Below are 16,768 nucleotides of genomic sequence, written 5' to 3'. Positions count from 1 at the left end.
AGTTCCTATTCTGGTTTTAACATTTGATTTAACTTAGGCTAACCATGTTTTGACATCTATCTTGAGCCACTGAATGCTATTGCTTTTCTGAGTTTCACCTGTTTTTTTCTACATGAATCCTAATAGAGTAAGATTAATACAGTAGTAAATATATTATTAAAAGCTTATTTATGACCAAAGAACTGGTATAGCTAATGGACTTCTCTAAAAGCAAACAAGTCTTTGATTCTGATTGTGCCCCTGTTATAATTCCACTAGATTTAAGCTGTTTTATCTTGCTCCTTTGTAATACCAGGTTCACATTACAAATTTTATCGGATTATTTTAAAATATTATAACTGAAATCCAGAGACACTCTTTTTTTTTTCTTTCAATGGCATTGCAAGAAGTGTTGGACTACTGATCTCTGAATGGTCTATCCCACAGTACCTATAAAGGAAAAACTCAACTCTGTACAGATGTTTGATGATTAGGTGGTAGAACTGTCAATCAAAGCAAGGCAACATAAAGGACCTCCTTCCAGTTTATATTCCAGAGGGAGGAAGGAACTAAGGAGAGATGGTTTGAGAATGTATGTGTAGAAGGATAGGTCTGAGCGAGGCTCAAGGGTCCTAGTCCAGAAAAACCTCAATCTATGAGAAGTATCAGATGATGAATATATTTGGGGCCAAGGAAAACAAATATTGACATGTAGATATGCTACAGTGTTAAGCAAATCCATTTATAACCCTTTAAAAGTGATTTATTAAAAGTTAATTTTTTTCTTTGTTTAAGTGTTACATCCTCTGCAGGCAATTTAGTCATGTTCTTAATGACATAAGAAATAAAGGGGGGGAGGGAAGCAAAATAATTCCAAAATATAAAAGTATTTCATTGTGGCGGCATGATCAAGAGAGATATCCCAAAGTTGTTGGAATAATTTTGAAGAAAAAGACAATGTGAAAAGGGCATCCAAATAAACAGCGTGTGATAGTGTAAAAATCTAAACATAGGCCATTGTCTTAAGATACTGTACAAGTACCAAAAAAATACAATACTAGATAGCGCACATATCACTGGCTGGAATTACCAATTCCCAAGTGGCTACCTGAAGTCTAGAGCATTTGGGGAGTTCCATACTTTAGGAGGCAAGATGCTCCTAAAAGTTATGTGGACTCGATGCTGAGAAAATGCACATGGAGTAGTGATCTGCCCAAGCTCACTCTTCAAGAATTTGTGAGGCAGGCCAAGTCTTTCAATATCCAGGAAATAAGTCATGTATAGCTTTTAAATTTCTAACCAGCCCTTTGAATTGGGCCTGGAAGCATAATTGACAACCAGTATAATGACTTTGTCAGTAGCTTTACATGACTGTATTTGTTTCCAGTAGTTAGCAAATGGAATCCTGCCCTCTGATCAAATAGAGCTTCCAAACTGTCTTCAGTGACAGTTCTACATAGAGTGTGTTGCAGTAATCTAAATATGATGTAATGACCCAGGGCGTTTACTTGGTAAACCTGTCTTGGTTCCTAGAAGTGTTAAGACATGGATTGGTCAAAATAAACTCAGGTTAAATCTTGTACAGTGAAAGCCATAGTGATAGATAAGATTCTACTCTGGCTCGTTTTAGCTCTACAGCATGGGTGTCAAACTCACAGCGTCACATGATGTTTCACTACGTTTTTTCCCCTTTGCGGAGCTGGGGTGGGTGCCATACAGAATCATGGATCATGGCCTGTGTGTGACACATCTGGCCCACAGATTGCCAGTTTGACACCCCTGCTCTAGAGGATTACACTAAATTAGAGCTAAAACAAGCCAGAGTAGAATCGTATCTATCACTATGGCTTCCATTGTACAAGATTTAACCTGAATTTATTTTGACCATGTCCTAACACTTCTAGGGACCAAGACAGGTTTACCAAGTATATTTGAATATCACCAGCCTACTGATGATAACTTATCCCAAACTTGTATGATGGTTTAAGGGTTAATAATGTAATAATAATTGCTGAAAGGTGTATGCTTGGAAAGAGATGGGAAGAGGCCAATTTATTTTCCTTATCCTTGCTTTGTAGTGTTTTTAGCAAGAAGCCTAGCAGCCATTTTCATAATATTTCCATTAAAAATTATTTGTTGCTTCACTCCATAATTTCATTAGTGCAAGGATAGGAAGAAGGATAGTTCTTTTCTATGCAGCAATGTTCCTAGCTCCTTGGAGTCCTTTTGTTATTTCTCTCCTATTCCACTTCCTGGCAACTTTTCGGTAAATACAAAAAAGTGCAAAAGAAAGAAAAGAAACAGGTCATCTGCAATCTTGTTTCTCATGAATTTGCTTAATCTATTCTACGCTGAATAATAAAATATAAATGTGTAGAATTTTGCCATACAGAATCATGGATCTTCCCAAAGCAGGATAGGCCATTTTACTGAGGACAGGAATGTCAAAGAGATAGTGAATTGAAATATGAAATATCATTTTGACTTCATAATATTTTAAAGATAAAAAACGGTACATCTAAAGAGAGAATAAATTGTGCACTTAAAATTTAAGATGATTTGCACATAGTTTTAGTATCCAGACTTTGAGTATTTTCAATGAATGCAAAAGAGTTCCTTAAAGCACTTAATAAAATAAAAATTCCTAAGACGTACAGAGTCTGTATAAGAGCTCTACAATATATGCAGTGTGATCAAGCTTGGATTAAAAGCATCTGTGTTCTTGTCAATAAGGAATTGTGATGAGTTCAGGGGTATTGTATTGATTGTGTATTAATACATGGTATCCTATTGGACCATAAGCTGATTGTTTAGAATGTAAATGAATCTGTTGATGGATGCAGTGACTGATGGCTTAAATTCCAATTAATCAATTGCTTCATCAGTTTCTTAATTCATATCAAATATCTCTTGAGTGTAGATGTTCTTTCAGTGGTATTAGCAAAAAATATGCTTTAGAATTAATTTTCATCAATCTCTTATAGATGCCAATATGTTTTTTCACATTCCCAAGTGACAATATTATAGCATAAATATTTGACGTATAGTTTTCTTCTGAATGAAATAAACAGAAACATTCCCTAGAGTATTTTGCTGACCCTTTCCTGCCTGTCATTTGTTAGGGATTTAACAGTCTTGCCTCTGAAGAACCTACATTTCTTTACATAGCAAAAAACTGAGAACTCTTGAGTTGAGTCATAGCAAGCAACCTACTGAAATTGTAAAATATAATATTTTATGGCAATTTCCCATTTCTCAATAATTCCTTTAATTAGTACAATACTTGTCATGGTCTCTTTATCGTGACACTTGTACTAGTTAATCTTAATTTGATTGTCATTAAAAGCACCCTTTCTTGACAACTGTTGTCAATTATACAAAATAAAATCAACTATTCATAAGAAGACTGTAACAGAATACAGGCAGACAGATTTAATAATTCAGTTTTGGTGAGGCTTAACTGGATTAGTTGTTATAGCTAGTGTTCTCATTTGTGAAAAATTTATCACATACAACATTTGAGAGGCAACAGATGGAATAGATTTTATATATGAAGTATTAGCTGCTTGAAAGAAAATCTGTTAGTGTGTTTTATTTTTTTAAAAAAAATAAATGGTGAAAGCTTAGTTCTGTGTTAATAATTCATTTTTAGATTCATTAATATACCCTTTATACAAGGAAGAACCAAGTCTGAAACCCAGTTCTACATATGTCACAGAGGCCAAGATGAGCGTACAATCAAAAAAGATATACCTTCCAGTTTCATGTCTTTATTTTCATTTTTCCTGAGTAGCATAGCAAATTTAAAAACAACTTAACAAATAGTTACTAACAAAATCTATTCAACATTTTGTTAAAAACTTTCTCCTGTTGAGTTGTAATTGACAGCAAATCTTACTAGAGCATTGTGAAGACTATAACTCACAAGATGAATCCATGAACTAAATTATTTTCTGACTAATATGACAAGAGGTTTTAATAAAATTAATGTATTAGTTAAACATTATTAGTTAAAAAAACCAACCAGAAGGATCAAAATGTCTCTTTCAAATATTGTTTTTCCCAAACAAGAAATTATACCTACTTTACCTTGCAAATTATTATTTGCAAACAGTAATATCTTGCATTTTATTCCTAAGCAAACTTGAACTACTACTCTTCATATTCCAATGCAATCAACACACTCATAGTTATATGATAGCGTTTAGCTCTCCCCTCATGTACTTTTTAATGTTTTAAAAATGGATTCATTACTTGGATGAGATGAACTGAGGTAAACAAATACAGGAAGAAATATTTTAAAGATTTTTATGGAATAAATTGTGATATATCAAGAAGTAGAATTGAAACAAATTCTACGAAGGCCAGTGTCCAAGAAAAAGTTATGAAAGAGAAAGTTGTGAGAAAGTTGAAAATGCTAAGGCTGCAAATGTAAGTGGTGTAACTAGAGAAATGTTAGTAGTTTTGAAATGTATGTATTACTGTGATCAAAACCCTGAAATATAAAACAAATTTGAAAAAAAAAATCTGAAACTATGATTCCAGTAAAAATGTTAATAGAAAGTAATCATCTCACTATGGATTCTATATAGTTTTGATGTTCTCTTTTATAAGGAAAAAAATAGCTAGAATGAATGCAAAATGTATAGCAAGATTAATTTATTAAGTACGTGTGCTTTTCATTTGACAGAATTCTGATTCAAAGTGTCTAGAGGTGAAAAAAGACAGTTGGCAAATTTTGGGAAGTCGAAGGTTGTGATTGAGCAGATCATTAACTAATGTATGAATGTAAAAGGAATTTTTTCTTTGCTGATTTTTGATAAAGCTATTAGGCCTGAGTTGCAGCATGAGTAGATAGTCAGTTGATGGTCAGTAATGTGTTGAGTGATATATGACAAAGTGAAAATGTTTGGGAGAATAAATAAAAAGTTTAGCACATGGTTTGATACTGAGAAATGAGTACAACAAAGGTGTAATATGTTCTCTGTCATTCAGTGCATTTATTGATACATAACGAATGCTTGTGATGTTAGATGTGTGTTGGTTGGAGATGTGAATATTTGTGTACATTATATGAAGATCATGCTGTGTGACTGGATAGCAATCCAAATTATTTGTAGCAAATGTTTAAAATATTGTGTAAGGACGCAATAAGGATAAATGTGAAATATATATGAAAAACAAAATCAGTTTATGCTTGACCTGGAAAATTGAGTGAACAATATATATCACCTTCAGGCTTGTGTCTTCGGCTCTTTGCTTCTCAGAGTAATGTGAGCTTGCAGTTGCTTCTTCCTTTTAACTACTAGTGGGGGTGTGACTTGATTGGGTGGGGGCTTGGCTGTGTTCTGATTGGGTGGGGGGGTGTTCTCATTGGTTGGGGGCCTGGCTGTGCTCTGATTGGCTGGGGGGTTGGCTGTGCTCTGATTGGGGGTGTGTTCTGTTCAGGTGGGGGCTTGGTTGTGCTCAGGTTAGACTTAGTTGCTGGGGGATTTGAGCTGGTGAGCTGTGATCCTGCTTGACCCAATCAAGTCACACCCCCACTAGCAGTTAAAAGGAAGAAGCAGCTGCAAGCTCACATTACTCTGAGAAGCAAAGAGCCAAAGACACAAGCCTGAAGATGATGAATGAGACTTCATCGAAACATTGCCTAGATACTTCCAATTTTACGCGGGAGAAAATCCGAATAACCAAAGATCCACATACAAATACCCACGAGAACCTCAGAAAACACAAACACACATACATACATACATACATACATACCGTATTTATCGGCGTATAACACGCACTTTTTCCCCCTGAAAATAGGGGGCAAATGATGTATGCGTGTTATACGCCGATGTCCCGTTCCCAATAGTGCCTAGCGGCGGCGCAGCAGCGTGACGCTGCGCCCGCCGCATATTAAAGGGAATGCGTGTTATACGCCTGTGCGTGTTATACGCCGATAAATACGGTATATATTTTTAAGTTTTCACAAATAAACCCTATATATATATATTTGTTTGTGTTCTTAAGTTTTCGCGGGTACTTACATGTATGGTATTCAGCTTTGTTCGGGTATTTTCCCACATCATTATAGTTGTGCTTTTAAAGTTATAGCAACGTTTCGGCAGAATCTCATCTGCCATCATCAGGCTTCTATATCGTGTTCGTCTGTGAGTCAGACTTTCACAGCCATTTCAGTTTTAAATTTGGGGCTAGCCTACGCTGTGCCAGAATGGTTTTTTCTTCATCCTGATTGGTTGGGAGTCTTGGTCTGTGTTTATTGGTCTTGGAGTTTGCTGTGTTCTGCTTGATTGGTGTTTCTAATATCTTCTGTCTGTTTTGTGGCTTTTTTTGTCTTGATTGGCTGGCAACATTGTGTTTCCTGTATTGGAGGCTTTTACTGTGGCTTGGCTCCGAGTAAATGGATGGCTATCATTTGTTAGGAAGCTAGGTTTCATCTGGGTGCCTGGTTGGGGTGTGTTTGAGCTGGAGGTATCAGGGGGGATCTGTTTGTGCCCAGGTGTTTGCCTGGCTTGTGGTGTGGAGATTTTTTGTTTGTGTGTGCAGGCTTCCAAATAATTGACTGTCTGGTGGAATCATCTCTTCTGTTCATGCTTGAAAAAAGACCTGAAAGAGATTGAAAAAAGACCTGAAAGACCAAGAAAGTCATTACTGGATGGAACTGAATTAGATCCTAAAAGGTTGAGAGTATCTGTGGAGATTCTTGGTCATCCAGGTTATTAAAAAAAGAAGAGAGGGAGAAAGACACACACACCCCCAGCCATCAGAACTGATGAAGCTTCTTGGATGTGAAGCGAAACGTTTTCTTCTTTCTCTAGGAAAAAGCATTCCAATTGCCTTTTGAAGAAAAAAAACACCTTTGAGAGAAAAGAGAGAGAGGTGAGAAGTTTAAGGAACAAAAAGTAGTGTATTCATTGTAGGATGGATGTGGTAGTAAGAGATGGTTTGCATGAATAAAAAAAAGTTATGGAATGTTTAATGAATGGTGTTTGTGCAAATTATATTCCATTTCTTTTATTATAGATTTAATTTCTTTGTTCTCTCTGCTTTCCATGATATTGCTTACTCCAGACGTAAGCAGAAATCTATTAGGCTCTGTTTAAATAAGTGTGAATCCAAAAGAATCAACTGCATAAAGTACTGAAGTTTATTGTAACTTTAGTACCTTGTCTAATTAGGATAGGCAAATGCAGATCTTAGTTTCTTTTTTTAATAGACATGCCACTTCCAAGATCACTGGAATTCATTAGTATATGATACATTCTTGTAAGTATATGACCATTGAATCAATTGATTACAGCAAATGTTATAATCAGATTAACTGATTTTATTATTGTTTGCTGCCCAAAGTCTGAGATAGGCAGCTATAGAAATTGAATAATGAATAAATAAGTCACCTAATCATAGCCCTGCATTTTCATGAGATTGCTTCTTGATATATATTCTGCTGTCTCCTCTAGAGGTTTCATTAAAAAATGCCTGAATAGTATGTTTTTTAAAAGGTTAGTATTTTAAGAACTAAGAAACATTAATAGATTTGTTGAACCTGAAAAGTGGATCAATATTTAAAAAACAAATTGTTAAAGATGAAGGTTGCAATCATGTGGCCCTGATGTCAGCAAAATATCTTCAATGTTTGATTGCAGATATTTTCCCCAGAATAACGTGTACACTTTTCCATGCTTACATATTGCCAGTGTTTTAGGGATAGAGCTCAAAATGCTCAAAAAAGTTTAGAATTACAGAGTTATTTAATTTAGTCCTTCATTTTAATTATGATGTGCAGTGAAAACAATTAACCCTATTTGCTTACTTTTATGCCTAAAAAATGTTTATATTTGGAACCATTGTCTTTTTCTCCATATTAAGACTATTCTGCATTAAAAGGGGTTAAACGTGGTTTGATCTACTGATGGCTTTTATTGTTACATGTAAATTCTGAATTTGAGCTAACAGCAGTGCTGGAAAGAAAAGATGAACAGGCGTTTTCTTCAATCACGCTTCTAGTCCTGTTAGAAATAAGTACTTTATAAATTAAAGCTATGCTGGAAGTCAGAAAGATGGTTTGGGACTTAAATTGTTTGAAGCTGTGTCTCGTCTTAAGATTGTGTAGCTTCTACAGCAATCCCAGGAGAAGATAGTTTAAAGAGTTACAGTCTACTGCTTCATGTATACTTCTCAGAGGTGGTATTGAGCAGGTTCTGAACAGTGCTGGAGAACCGGTAACGGAAATTTTGAGTAGTCAGAGAATGGACAAATACCATCTCTGAAATCCCGTTTTTCTTATTTAAATCTGTAGTGCTGCACTTTCTTACAGATGACAGAAGATTCAAGAACTATCAATAAAACTTTAATTGAAGGCATATAAAGTTCCTTCTTATAGATAGCATTAAAAGTTTCAAATTTTCCTAATTTCTTCTAAACCTATATTTGAACATTATGTAATATGAATATTATTTTGCTTTGATATTCTGGCTAATGTACTACACACACACGCTATTCTACATTTTTGCAGAAATAAAAGGGAACCCATAAATTAAACTGATGGATTTTAATTTTGTAGGGCATTTCCCCAACATTTCCTTTGTCCTAATTGTGATTGGAGAAAATCTAAATATTAAGGGACATATGGTATAAAACCAATTCAGCGGCCATTTTAACAAAATGGAATACATTACTGCTAATTGGTACTATAAGGAATAAATACTGGGGGGAAATAAGCAGTTACATAACATATATTGTATAACTTTTGCACATTTTATTTATTCATTTGTTTATTCCTTCTTTCAGGTTTTAAGGTTTGCCAACATATATGGGCTTTTTTTTTAAAAAAAAAAGGATAACCGATAATTGACACCAATGAGTATCTTTTTTATCATCTGCAGCCTCTGTATGATAGTACTGCCTAACCAGTAGCAAATAGGAATACTGTAGAACCATTTCTGAAAATAAGTGTGGGGCTTGAAAAGTGAACCATTTCTTTAATACTAAATTAATATCAACATGCTTAAGTCTTTCCAACATTCCCTGTTAGTTTTACTCTCAATTTGCAGGCTTTCTTTTGTAAAAGGAAGAATAATCAGAAACATGATGGCTTTTATTCCAGTTATAGCTTATCTCTCCAAATTCTGTTTCTTGAAATTATGCAAGACTGTGCTCAGAATTGTCCTTTCAAACTATTGCATGCAGCTAAATAAGAGAGCCAGCAAGGTTTTTAAAACTCTCAAATTAGATACAGAGTCAAATAATATCTCTTTGCTTATCAAATAATCTCTTTGCTTGGACCTTCTCATTAACATCTTGCCTGGTTGCCATGGGTGACTAGAAAGTGCCCCCAGGTGGTTATACAAAATTCCTGATTTGCAGCACATTCCCCAGGATGATTCTAGCCTTTTAAAAAATAAATAAAAATCAATCAGACATGCTCAGTTCTGTGCTGAGTGAACTCTCATCAATTATCAAGCCAGCTCTTTAATGCCTGCAGCTTTCATTTTATTTTATGAAGAGCTTTGCTGCTTGTATCCTTTTTGTCAGCTATGGCCCAATAAGTTAGACTGATGATGGGCTGCTGTCTTATTTTCATTCACATCTTATAGAACAAAGTGGGACTTACTTCTTAGTAAATGTTCATTGGGTTGAGTTGTTAATCTTTGTTTTTGGAAAGGGAAAATGCCAGGTGAAAAGTGTAAAAGAACTCAGTTTGAATTTCAGCTCAAGTTATGTTAAGAGGAAATTGTGGCATTTGAGACTTTCTGTAATTCAAATTTGTTAATTGGCACTCAGATGACTTTAAAATACTAATACTTAGAAATCATACTTATGTAGATTATATTGCTGAGTTCCAGATTGCCAGCTTTAAATCCGGGTTCAAATGAAAGAAAAGTAGCTGGAAAGAAATAAGCTTTACCAACAAGCTTGGGCACAATTTATTATAAACATATGCTATATTGAGCACAAGTTTAATGTTGGTAAGTTAAAATCTCTCCCCCCCACTTTCCAAATCGCCACAAGTGGCTGCTAGGAAAATGGGTCTTTTTTCCAAAGTGGCTTTAAAAATCTCATAAATGGTTCAGCAGACAGGTTGCTAACATTTTTGTAAGCTCAGAACTTTTGTGAGCTTATTGACAAAATTGCTTTTGCACTGATTAACACCAGAAGATTAAAAAGCCAGTTGGCATTGATAGGGGTTAGGAGTAATCACTGATTTAGTATTATTGTAATTAAATGTATGTGGAATATTACGGCAATATAAATTTTTCTGAGCTTTAAAAAGAGGGTAGTAATATAATAATGCATATAATAGTATGACTTAATACTGAGTAGTAGTTTATTATTTGAATACATACTAGTTTCTACCCATTCTGTAGAACACACAGAAACAGTCAGATAAACAAATGCCTCATTGTGCTGTAAACCTTTTCGAATCCAAATTTCATTTTTAACTGTTTGAAAATATAGTTCCCCAAAGCCTCTGATAAAAACCAGTGAGATTTTTAAAAATCCACATTTTTTTCCTGATTTTTCTAAATTTAAAGATTAACATGCTATTGAACTTGTTATACGTAAAAATATTATTGTCATTATGAAACTCGATTAAGCAAGCACAGTTTGACAATGGATACATTGATAAAATATAATGTGTAAATGGTGGACTGATTCACAGTGTAATGTTTTTTAATATCAGTGGGTCTGTTCTATTACTAAATCAGAATAAACTTTATGTAAATTATAAGTAAAAGAAAATAAGAGTAAATGCTTTTGCCATGAGTTACTTCTCATCTTTAGTATTGCCGATGTAATTTTATGCTCTTTAAATTTCATTATGCAAACTTAAGAATTAGTTTATCATGTACATTAAAAAGTCTTGCCAATAGTGCTAAAGAATGATTTTAAAATGTCTGGGTAGAGGGACATTTTATTGTTTAGGTTTTGCAATAGTGATCGGTGTTGAAAGCTGAGTTGGCACAAACTAGTCTCTTTTTCTAGATAAAAGGGAAACGGACTATGCAATAAGTTATTGATGAAATTAACTGCTGAAGTGGAGAGGAAATGCAGCTCGCCGATACATGTCATAGTGTGAGCTCTATTAAATGAATATATGTGCAGTCAACCATTCAGAGGAGCCACACTGGTCTTGAACTGCATTGATCTATAGCATAATTCTAAATGAAATTGATGGATGAGAGCAGTCATTGACAGGAAGGGTAAAGAGAACCATGAAATGTCTTGTATCTGCAAAGTATGATGGAGAATAGACTGTTGATTGGAATATACTACAGGAGTCTAATGTTCTCGTGTTGTCTTATACTTATTTACAATGTGTTCATTTCAATAACTGTCTGAAAAATGCTTGCCTTGTATTTTCTAGAAGTTAATTATTTTGTACAGACTGTACTCCCATCTTTTTTAAAAAATAGAAATGTTTTTAAATTTGAAATACAATATTAGTAAAACTGTCTATAGGAAAAGAAATTTCTTTATGTCTTATGCTCTACCAGAATTAACAGTGATAGAATTGTAGGAGACTTCAATTTTACAAAAAATCATAGCTCAGTTTCTATTTTAGTAGAATCTAAAATATGTAATGTTCTTGGGGTTTTGTTTTGGTTTTGCAATTTTAAGGTTCCTGTTTTATTCGAACTGATCAACTGGATGGAGAGACAGACTGGAAACTAAAAGTTGCTGTTAGTTGCACACAGCGATTACCAGCTTTAGGGGTAAGCATTATGGTTCAACATTTTAGTCCTTTCATTGCAGTTATATAATTATTTGTTTTAGAATTCTTTTTTTAATCAACATATATAATATCAAACTTCTGAAATCAATAAATATTTCAAAACTTTAGAAGAGTAACATAGTGAGAAGAAGGGCTTCTAAATTGTAACTTCAGAATTTCTTAAGAAAATCTGCAGATTGTTCATTACAGTTTTATTATTTTTATGACTGTATTTGTGAGTCAAATTTAAGGGCCCATTTCAAATATTTTTAAATGACTCCAATCAATTTCTCAAAAGCTTATGTCTTTCTGGAGGCATCCAGTACTTGGAACTCAAGTGGAAAGTTACTTCAAACCCAGCACAGACATATAGTGGACCCTTAAAAATGTCATGCATCTTTCTAAGCTTGCATCTTTTCCATGTGCTTCTGGGAAAATTGGGAAGTTTGTTACAGAGAGGTATGTGATTACACTCTGTCACTGCTGACAGGTATGGTAAGTGCACTCACATCTAATTCAAAGCGCTTTTCAGCTTTGAATATGAATATTACACACCAAGACTTCTTCCCATATATGACAAATTAAACCCTTGGATCTTTTGGAGTGTGAGGAAAGGGTTGCGGTCAAATGAGCAGAGATGGATGACTACTATGAATCTCTTTTCTTGATTTGCTCATCATGGAATGTGCTCTTCAGTAAAAGAAAAAGTGCTTTTAATGTTTGTTTGTTTTTTCAGATCTTTGAACTATCACTATCTCAGTTTTTATAAAAGGAATGTAATTGTTTTTATTTTTAATTATCTTCAAACCCACAGTGCAGGATGATTAATACGTGCACTAAATCAAATCTTTAAAAACTATATCAAAATATAATTGTTATACCGTAACGGTATATAAATGGTGGCATTAATATTACAGTTGTAAAATTAGGCACAAGAAAAAACTGAAAACCAGTGCAAACCTTTCAAAGCTCACTAGATTATTTGAGGCCGGTCATCTCTCAGCAAAAGTACTTGTTTTAAGGAAAACTGAAGGAGGGAGTGCTATCTGGGTCTTTGAGTTTTGGAGAACATACAGGATACAAATCAAGTATTGTTACAACATTGCATTTATTTGTTAATACACAGCTATAACATCTATAATGCAATGATTTCATAATTGTATTTTCTTTGCTGCATGCCATTTTAGTGATGTTCAGATAGTTAAATCTACAGAGATAAGATAGTGTCATAAAACTGGTCTTTTAATGGTACTGTAAGCTTTATTAAATATTAACTTTTGTTAATAGATGATTTGTTTTAATTTTGGTCTGTAGGCAAAGGGCTGGTTTTTTCTTTAATGCATCAGGTCTGTTTTAATGTAAAACCACTCTGAGATTTTTTTTAAATTAATTTGTTTTATATAAATGCAATAAAATAGAGGGCAATTAAAAATAGTTTGGCACTGGATATTCTGATATTGTTTAATCAAAAAAATTTTTTCACAGAAACATAGAATATGATTCTATATGCAGAATGTAATAATTTTCTTTGCCTAAAGCAAATTCTTGCTTTATAAATAACGGTTGTTCTTGTAGTTGTAAGCCATCTGAACCATACGGTGAACTGGGAAACACATATTTTTAATGGCCCAGGAACCACAAATTGTGCAAGGTGCTACATCTGTCCATGGTGCTTTGAACTGTTAATTCAAAACAATATCCCTGACATGCTGCATGATTAACTTTGAAAATAAAAGAAACACAGATGTTCAAAGAAAAGCACCCCAAAGTCCAATAGATATTTTTATCAGTTAGGCTAAAACTAAAGGATAGTTATTCAAATTCCATCCTTTGTATGTGTTGCTCCTGATATGGAGAGCATGGATCAAAAAATTGGGAAATCTGCCTAAAGAGGAAACAGGTACAGGAATTTCCTTGGCTAATTTCCTAAAGAAAGGTTTCTCTTCAAGACATATTACTTGAAAATGGCAACAGCCATTTACATTCCTGCAAATCAAATTATGGATTTTCATTCAATCCTATTGCACTGAGTGTTACAGATCCTGGCAATCTGTAGATATCTTGGAAATAGTCACTGATATTTAATAGCGTATCAAATATCTTCCACAAATTGTCAACATTTGTAAGCATTTTGTGGTTAGAATGTAAAAAAGAATGGATTATTTCTGTTTTACAGTAATTCTTGAATGCCACCTGCTGGGCTGCTACTAAAATGGCTGAGGAGATCCTTCAAGCTTATCCTTCTTTCCTAATTTTTGCTTATTGTATTCTTGTACAGCTTTTTCCATAATACTGCTATACTCAAAATCTGTCATCAATTTTACTCTTGCAGGCTGTAGAGGATGAAAAGGTTATGATTTAAACAAATGAATTCTACCATGTAACCCAATAAACCATTTCAGTTTTCAATGGTAAAAAGTTATTTATTGAATGTTTTAATATATGCTTGGCACAAAACATTTGCTAACAAAAATCAAGATTAATAATTTAAATAAAATGTACATTCAATAGTTATTTTGGCAAATTCTATTCTGACTGGTAATAGAGTTTTCAGGTTAGAAGACATGACTTCTTGGCAGCGTTTAGCACTCAGTGTTGACAATTCAACTTAATTTTTAATGTCATTAACCAGCATATACCTCTGGTTCATTAGGATAACATTTCATCTTATTAATAGATTGTTGTGGGTTTAAATTAGTAAAAAAATCTTGGTTTCTTTTACATAAATTATTTGAACAAAAAAAAGAAAGATTCTAGTAAACAGATTAAAGCAGAAAAGAGTGGAACCAAAGATTATTCAACTTATAAAGACTGCAAAATATATAAAACAAACAATAAAAACAAACTTAATATATAAAATAATGTTTAAAAGAGAAAAAAAACAAGGATTGTATTGAATTAAGCAGTTGGACTTTGTGCTGTAGTTAATATACTGTTGGTAATTGTCATTCGTTTCCAAATGTCTCTTGTAGTATTATCATGGCCTGTCAATTCCATCATCAGACTGCATAAAGACTGCAACTTTATCTTCAGTGGTTCCAGGAATAAATAAATAGGCAAAACTTTAGAGCTTTCTTAAAGAACAGATGACACCGTCAAGGATGATCACTACAGATTTTCTTGTCTTCCTGAACCACTTAATGCGATCAGAGAATTAAAATTTCAACAAGTCATTTAATGATGCCTGAGCTGTAAGAACTCTAACACCCAGGTTAGGTTTCTTGGTTTCATAGTTATATGCACAGTAGTGTTTTTCTACACTGTGCATATGCTTGAATAGGCTTCTTTGGCCTAAGTGATCAAGTAAATTTATTAGCAGCAATGAGGTCACTGTAATTTTCAATAAATAGTGACTTGCTGATTTATATCAAAAGATCCATAAAGCAGTAAACAATACCATTTACATTTAATTAGTTTTATTGAACCAGAAGCAATTTTATTTGTAATGAACTACATGTTATGATTAAGGATGTATTTTAATGATCTTTAAGTAAGGTGAACAAATGTTGCCCTTGACCTAATAGAGGAAGTTTTTCTATATTATTGATAATTCCAGAGTGATTTCTAAATTATTATTTTAGAAGGAAGGAAAGCAGTGTTATTATTGTACCATCTTTTAATTGCTTCTGGACATGCAAATACTTAGGTGTAACCTTGCAAAATAATTTGCTGAGATTCTTCATCTTAGTTATAAGCAATTACAAAATCATGGTTAAAATTATACATACTTGTAATATAGTGTGTTGTCAATTTCCCATGCAGAGAAAATCTTAGTATTTGCGTACAAATAAGTATGCATTTCTGGCTCATATAAAGAGACAATGTAAAATATAAAGATTCCATAGTGTAAATATAAATGACCTTAAAATGGAAATATATAATCAGTAGGCAATAATTAATTTGTTTATTTCAAATTTAATATAATGTTTAAATATGTCATGAGTGCTTTTGGCACATACCTAATTTTTATAGATTGAAATAGCATTCTTTTTGTTCTTGAGACAATTTTGGACATTGAATATTTTTTTTCAGATAAAAGAAATGTTTAAATCATCTCATTTGCTTCCAGATGAACAATTTTTGCAAAGCATGGAGTCTGTAAAGAAAGAAAACTTTCGTGCTTGGCTCACTTCATTAATAGTTTTTATTGTATTATGAGTATGTGTGTGGTATTAGTTTTCTGCCACACTGAGACTCCTATTTTTCTGTGAACAATAAAGCACATAATAGCCTGGATTATCTAAATTGTAGGTGATAACAGATTGAGAAGAAATGAATGATGCAGATATAGGACACCGTATGTGTATTAGGTTCATATGAATTATTTCTCAAGAGGCTGATGAAAACTAACTTTGAAAAACAAGAATGCATTGAATGGAAGCTTGTGTGAAGGCTTACAATAAATGGTTGATGATTTAGCATTAGAACAGCTGATTTGTAGTGGAAGATGTTGAAATATGATTTGTGCCCTTAAAATATGTTTAAAATACTTGGATGAGCTAGTATGCATAATTAATCAGAACCTGAAATGAAGAGTGTAGTTAGAATTACATTCTTTTAAAATTAAATGGAACACATACAAACACATTTACTTACTTAGCTGTCTTACCACTTTTACTCAGGCACTTATGCATTGCTGTTAAAAGATACTTCAGATAAGCATATATTTGCCTAATCCAGATACCTTTGAGCATACTATACTTGTAGCACTATCTGTATTAAATGAATGGTCCATGATATAGGCAGGAAAGCTCTATATTTCTATATCCCCATTTAAAAAGGAAGAGGGATTGCAGAAACAAGCAGAAGGATGAACTGTTACAGATCTTTAGATGAGTACTGCTACTTGTAATCCCTGATGACTCTTTAGGTGGAGTAAGGATATTTTATGTTGAAATCTGTTCCTAGATAAAAAAAAAATACTGACTTGCTGGATACACTTGCTGGTATAGAGAATAAATGCAGCTAGTCATTTACTGTGTGGGAACAAGGAAAACCACTCATCTACATCTGTTTACTACACGTAAATATAAAACATAACCTAATAAAATGTGGTGTTATGCA

At 33.4% G+C, this 16,768-nt stretch overlaps 1 protein-coding gene across 4 annotated transcripts in view; it reads left to right on the top strand.

Annotated features, from left to right (window-relative positions):
- The window catches only part of ATP9B (ATPase phospholipid transporting 9B), a 138,311-nt gene that overhangs the window by 41,321 nt on the left and 80,222 nt on the right, over positions 1 to 16,768 (top strand). For all 4 annotated transcript variants that reach the window (XM_087930998.1, XM_026699472.2, XM_026699471.2 and 1 more), the window contains exon 8: positions 11,611 to 11,705. In XM_087930998.1, the coding sequence (XP_087787124.1) occupies positions 11,611 to 11,705 (95 nt within the window). The remainder of the gene's footprint in view (positions 1 to 11,610; positions 11,706 to 16,768) is intronic.

The sequence above is a fragment of the Pseudonaja textilis genome, chromosome 3, assembly GCF_049901715.1.
Source record: "Pseudonaja textilis isolate UNSWEBS1 chromosome 3, rPseTex1.2, whole genome shotgun sequence".
NCBI lineage: Eukaryota > Metazoa > Chordata > Lepidosauria > Squamata > Elapidae > Pseudonaja > Pseudonaja textilis.
This window is presented reverse-complemented; position numbering and strand designations above follow the sequence as displayed.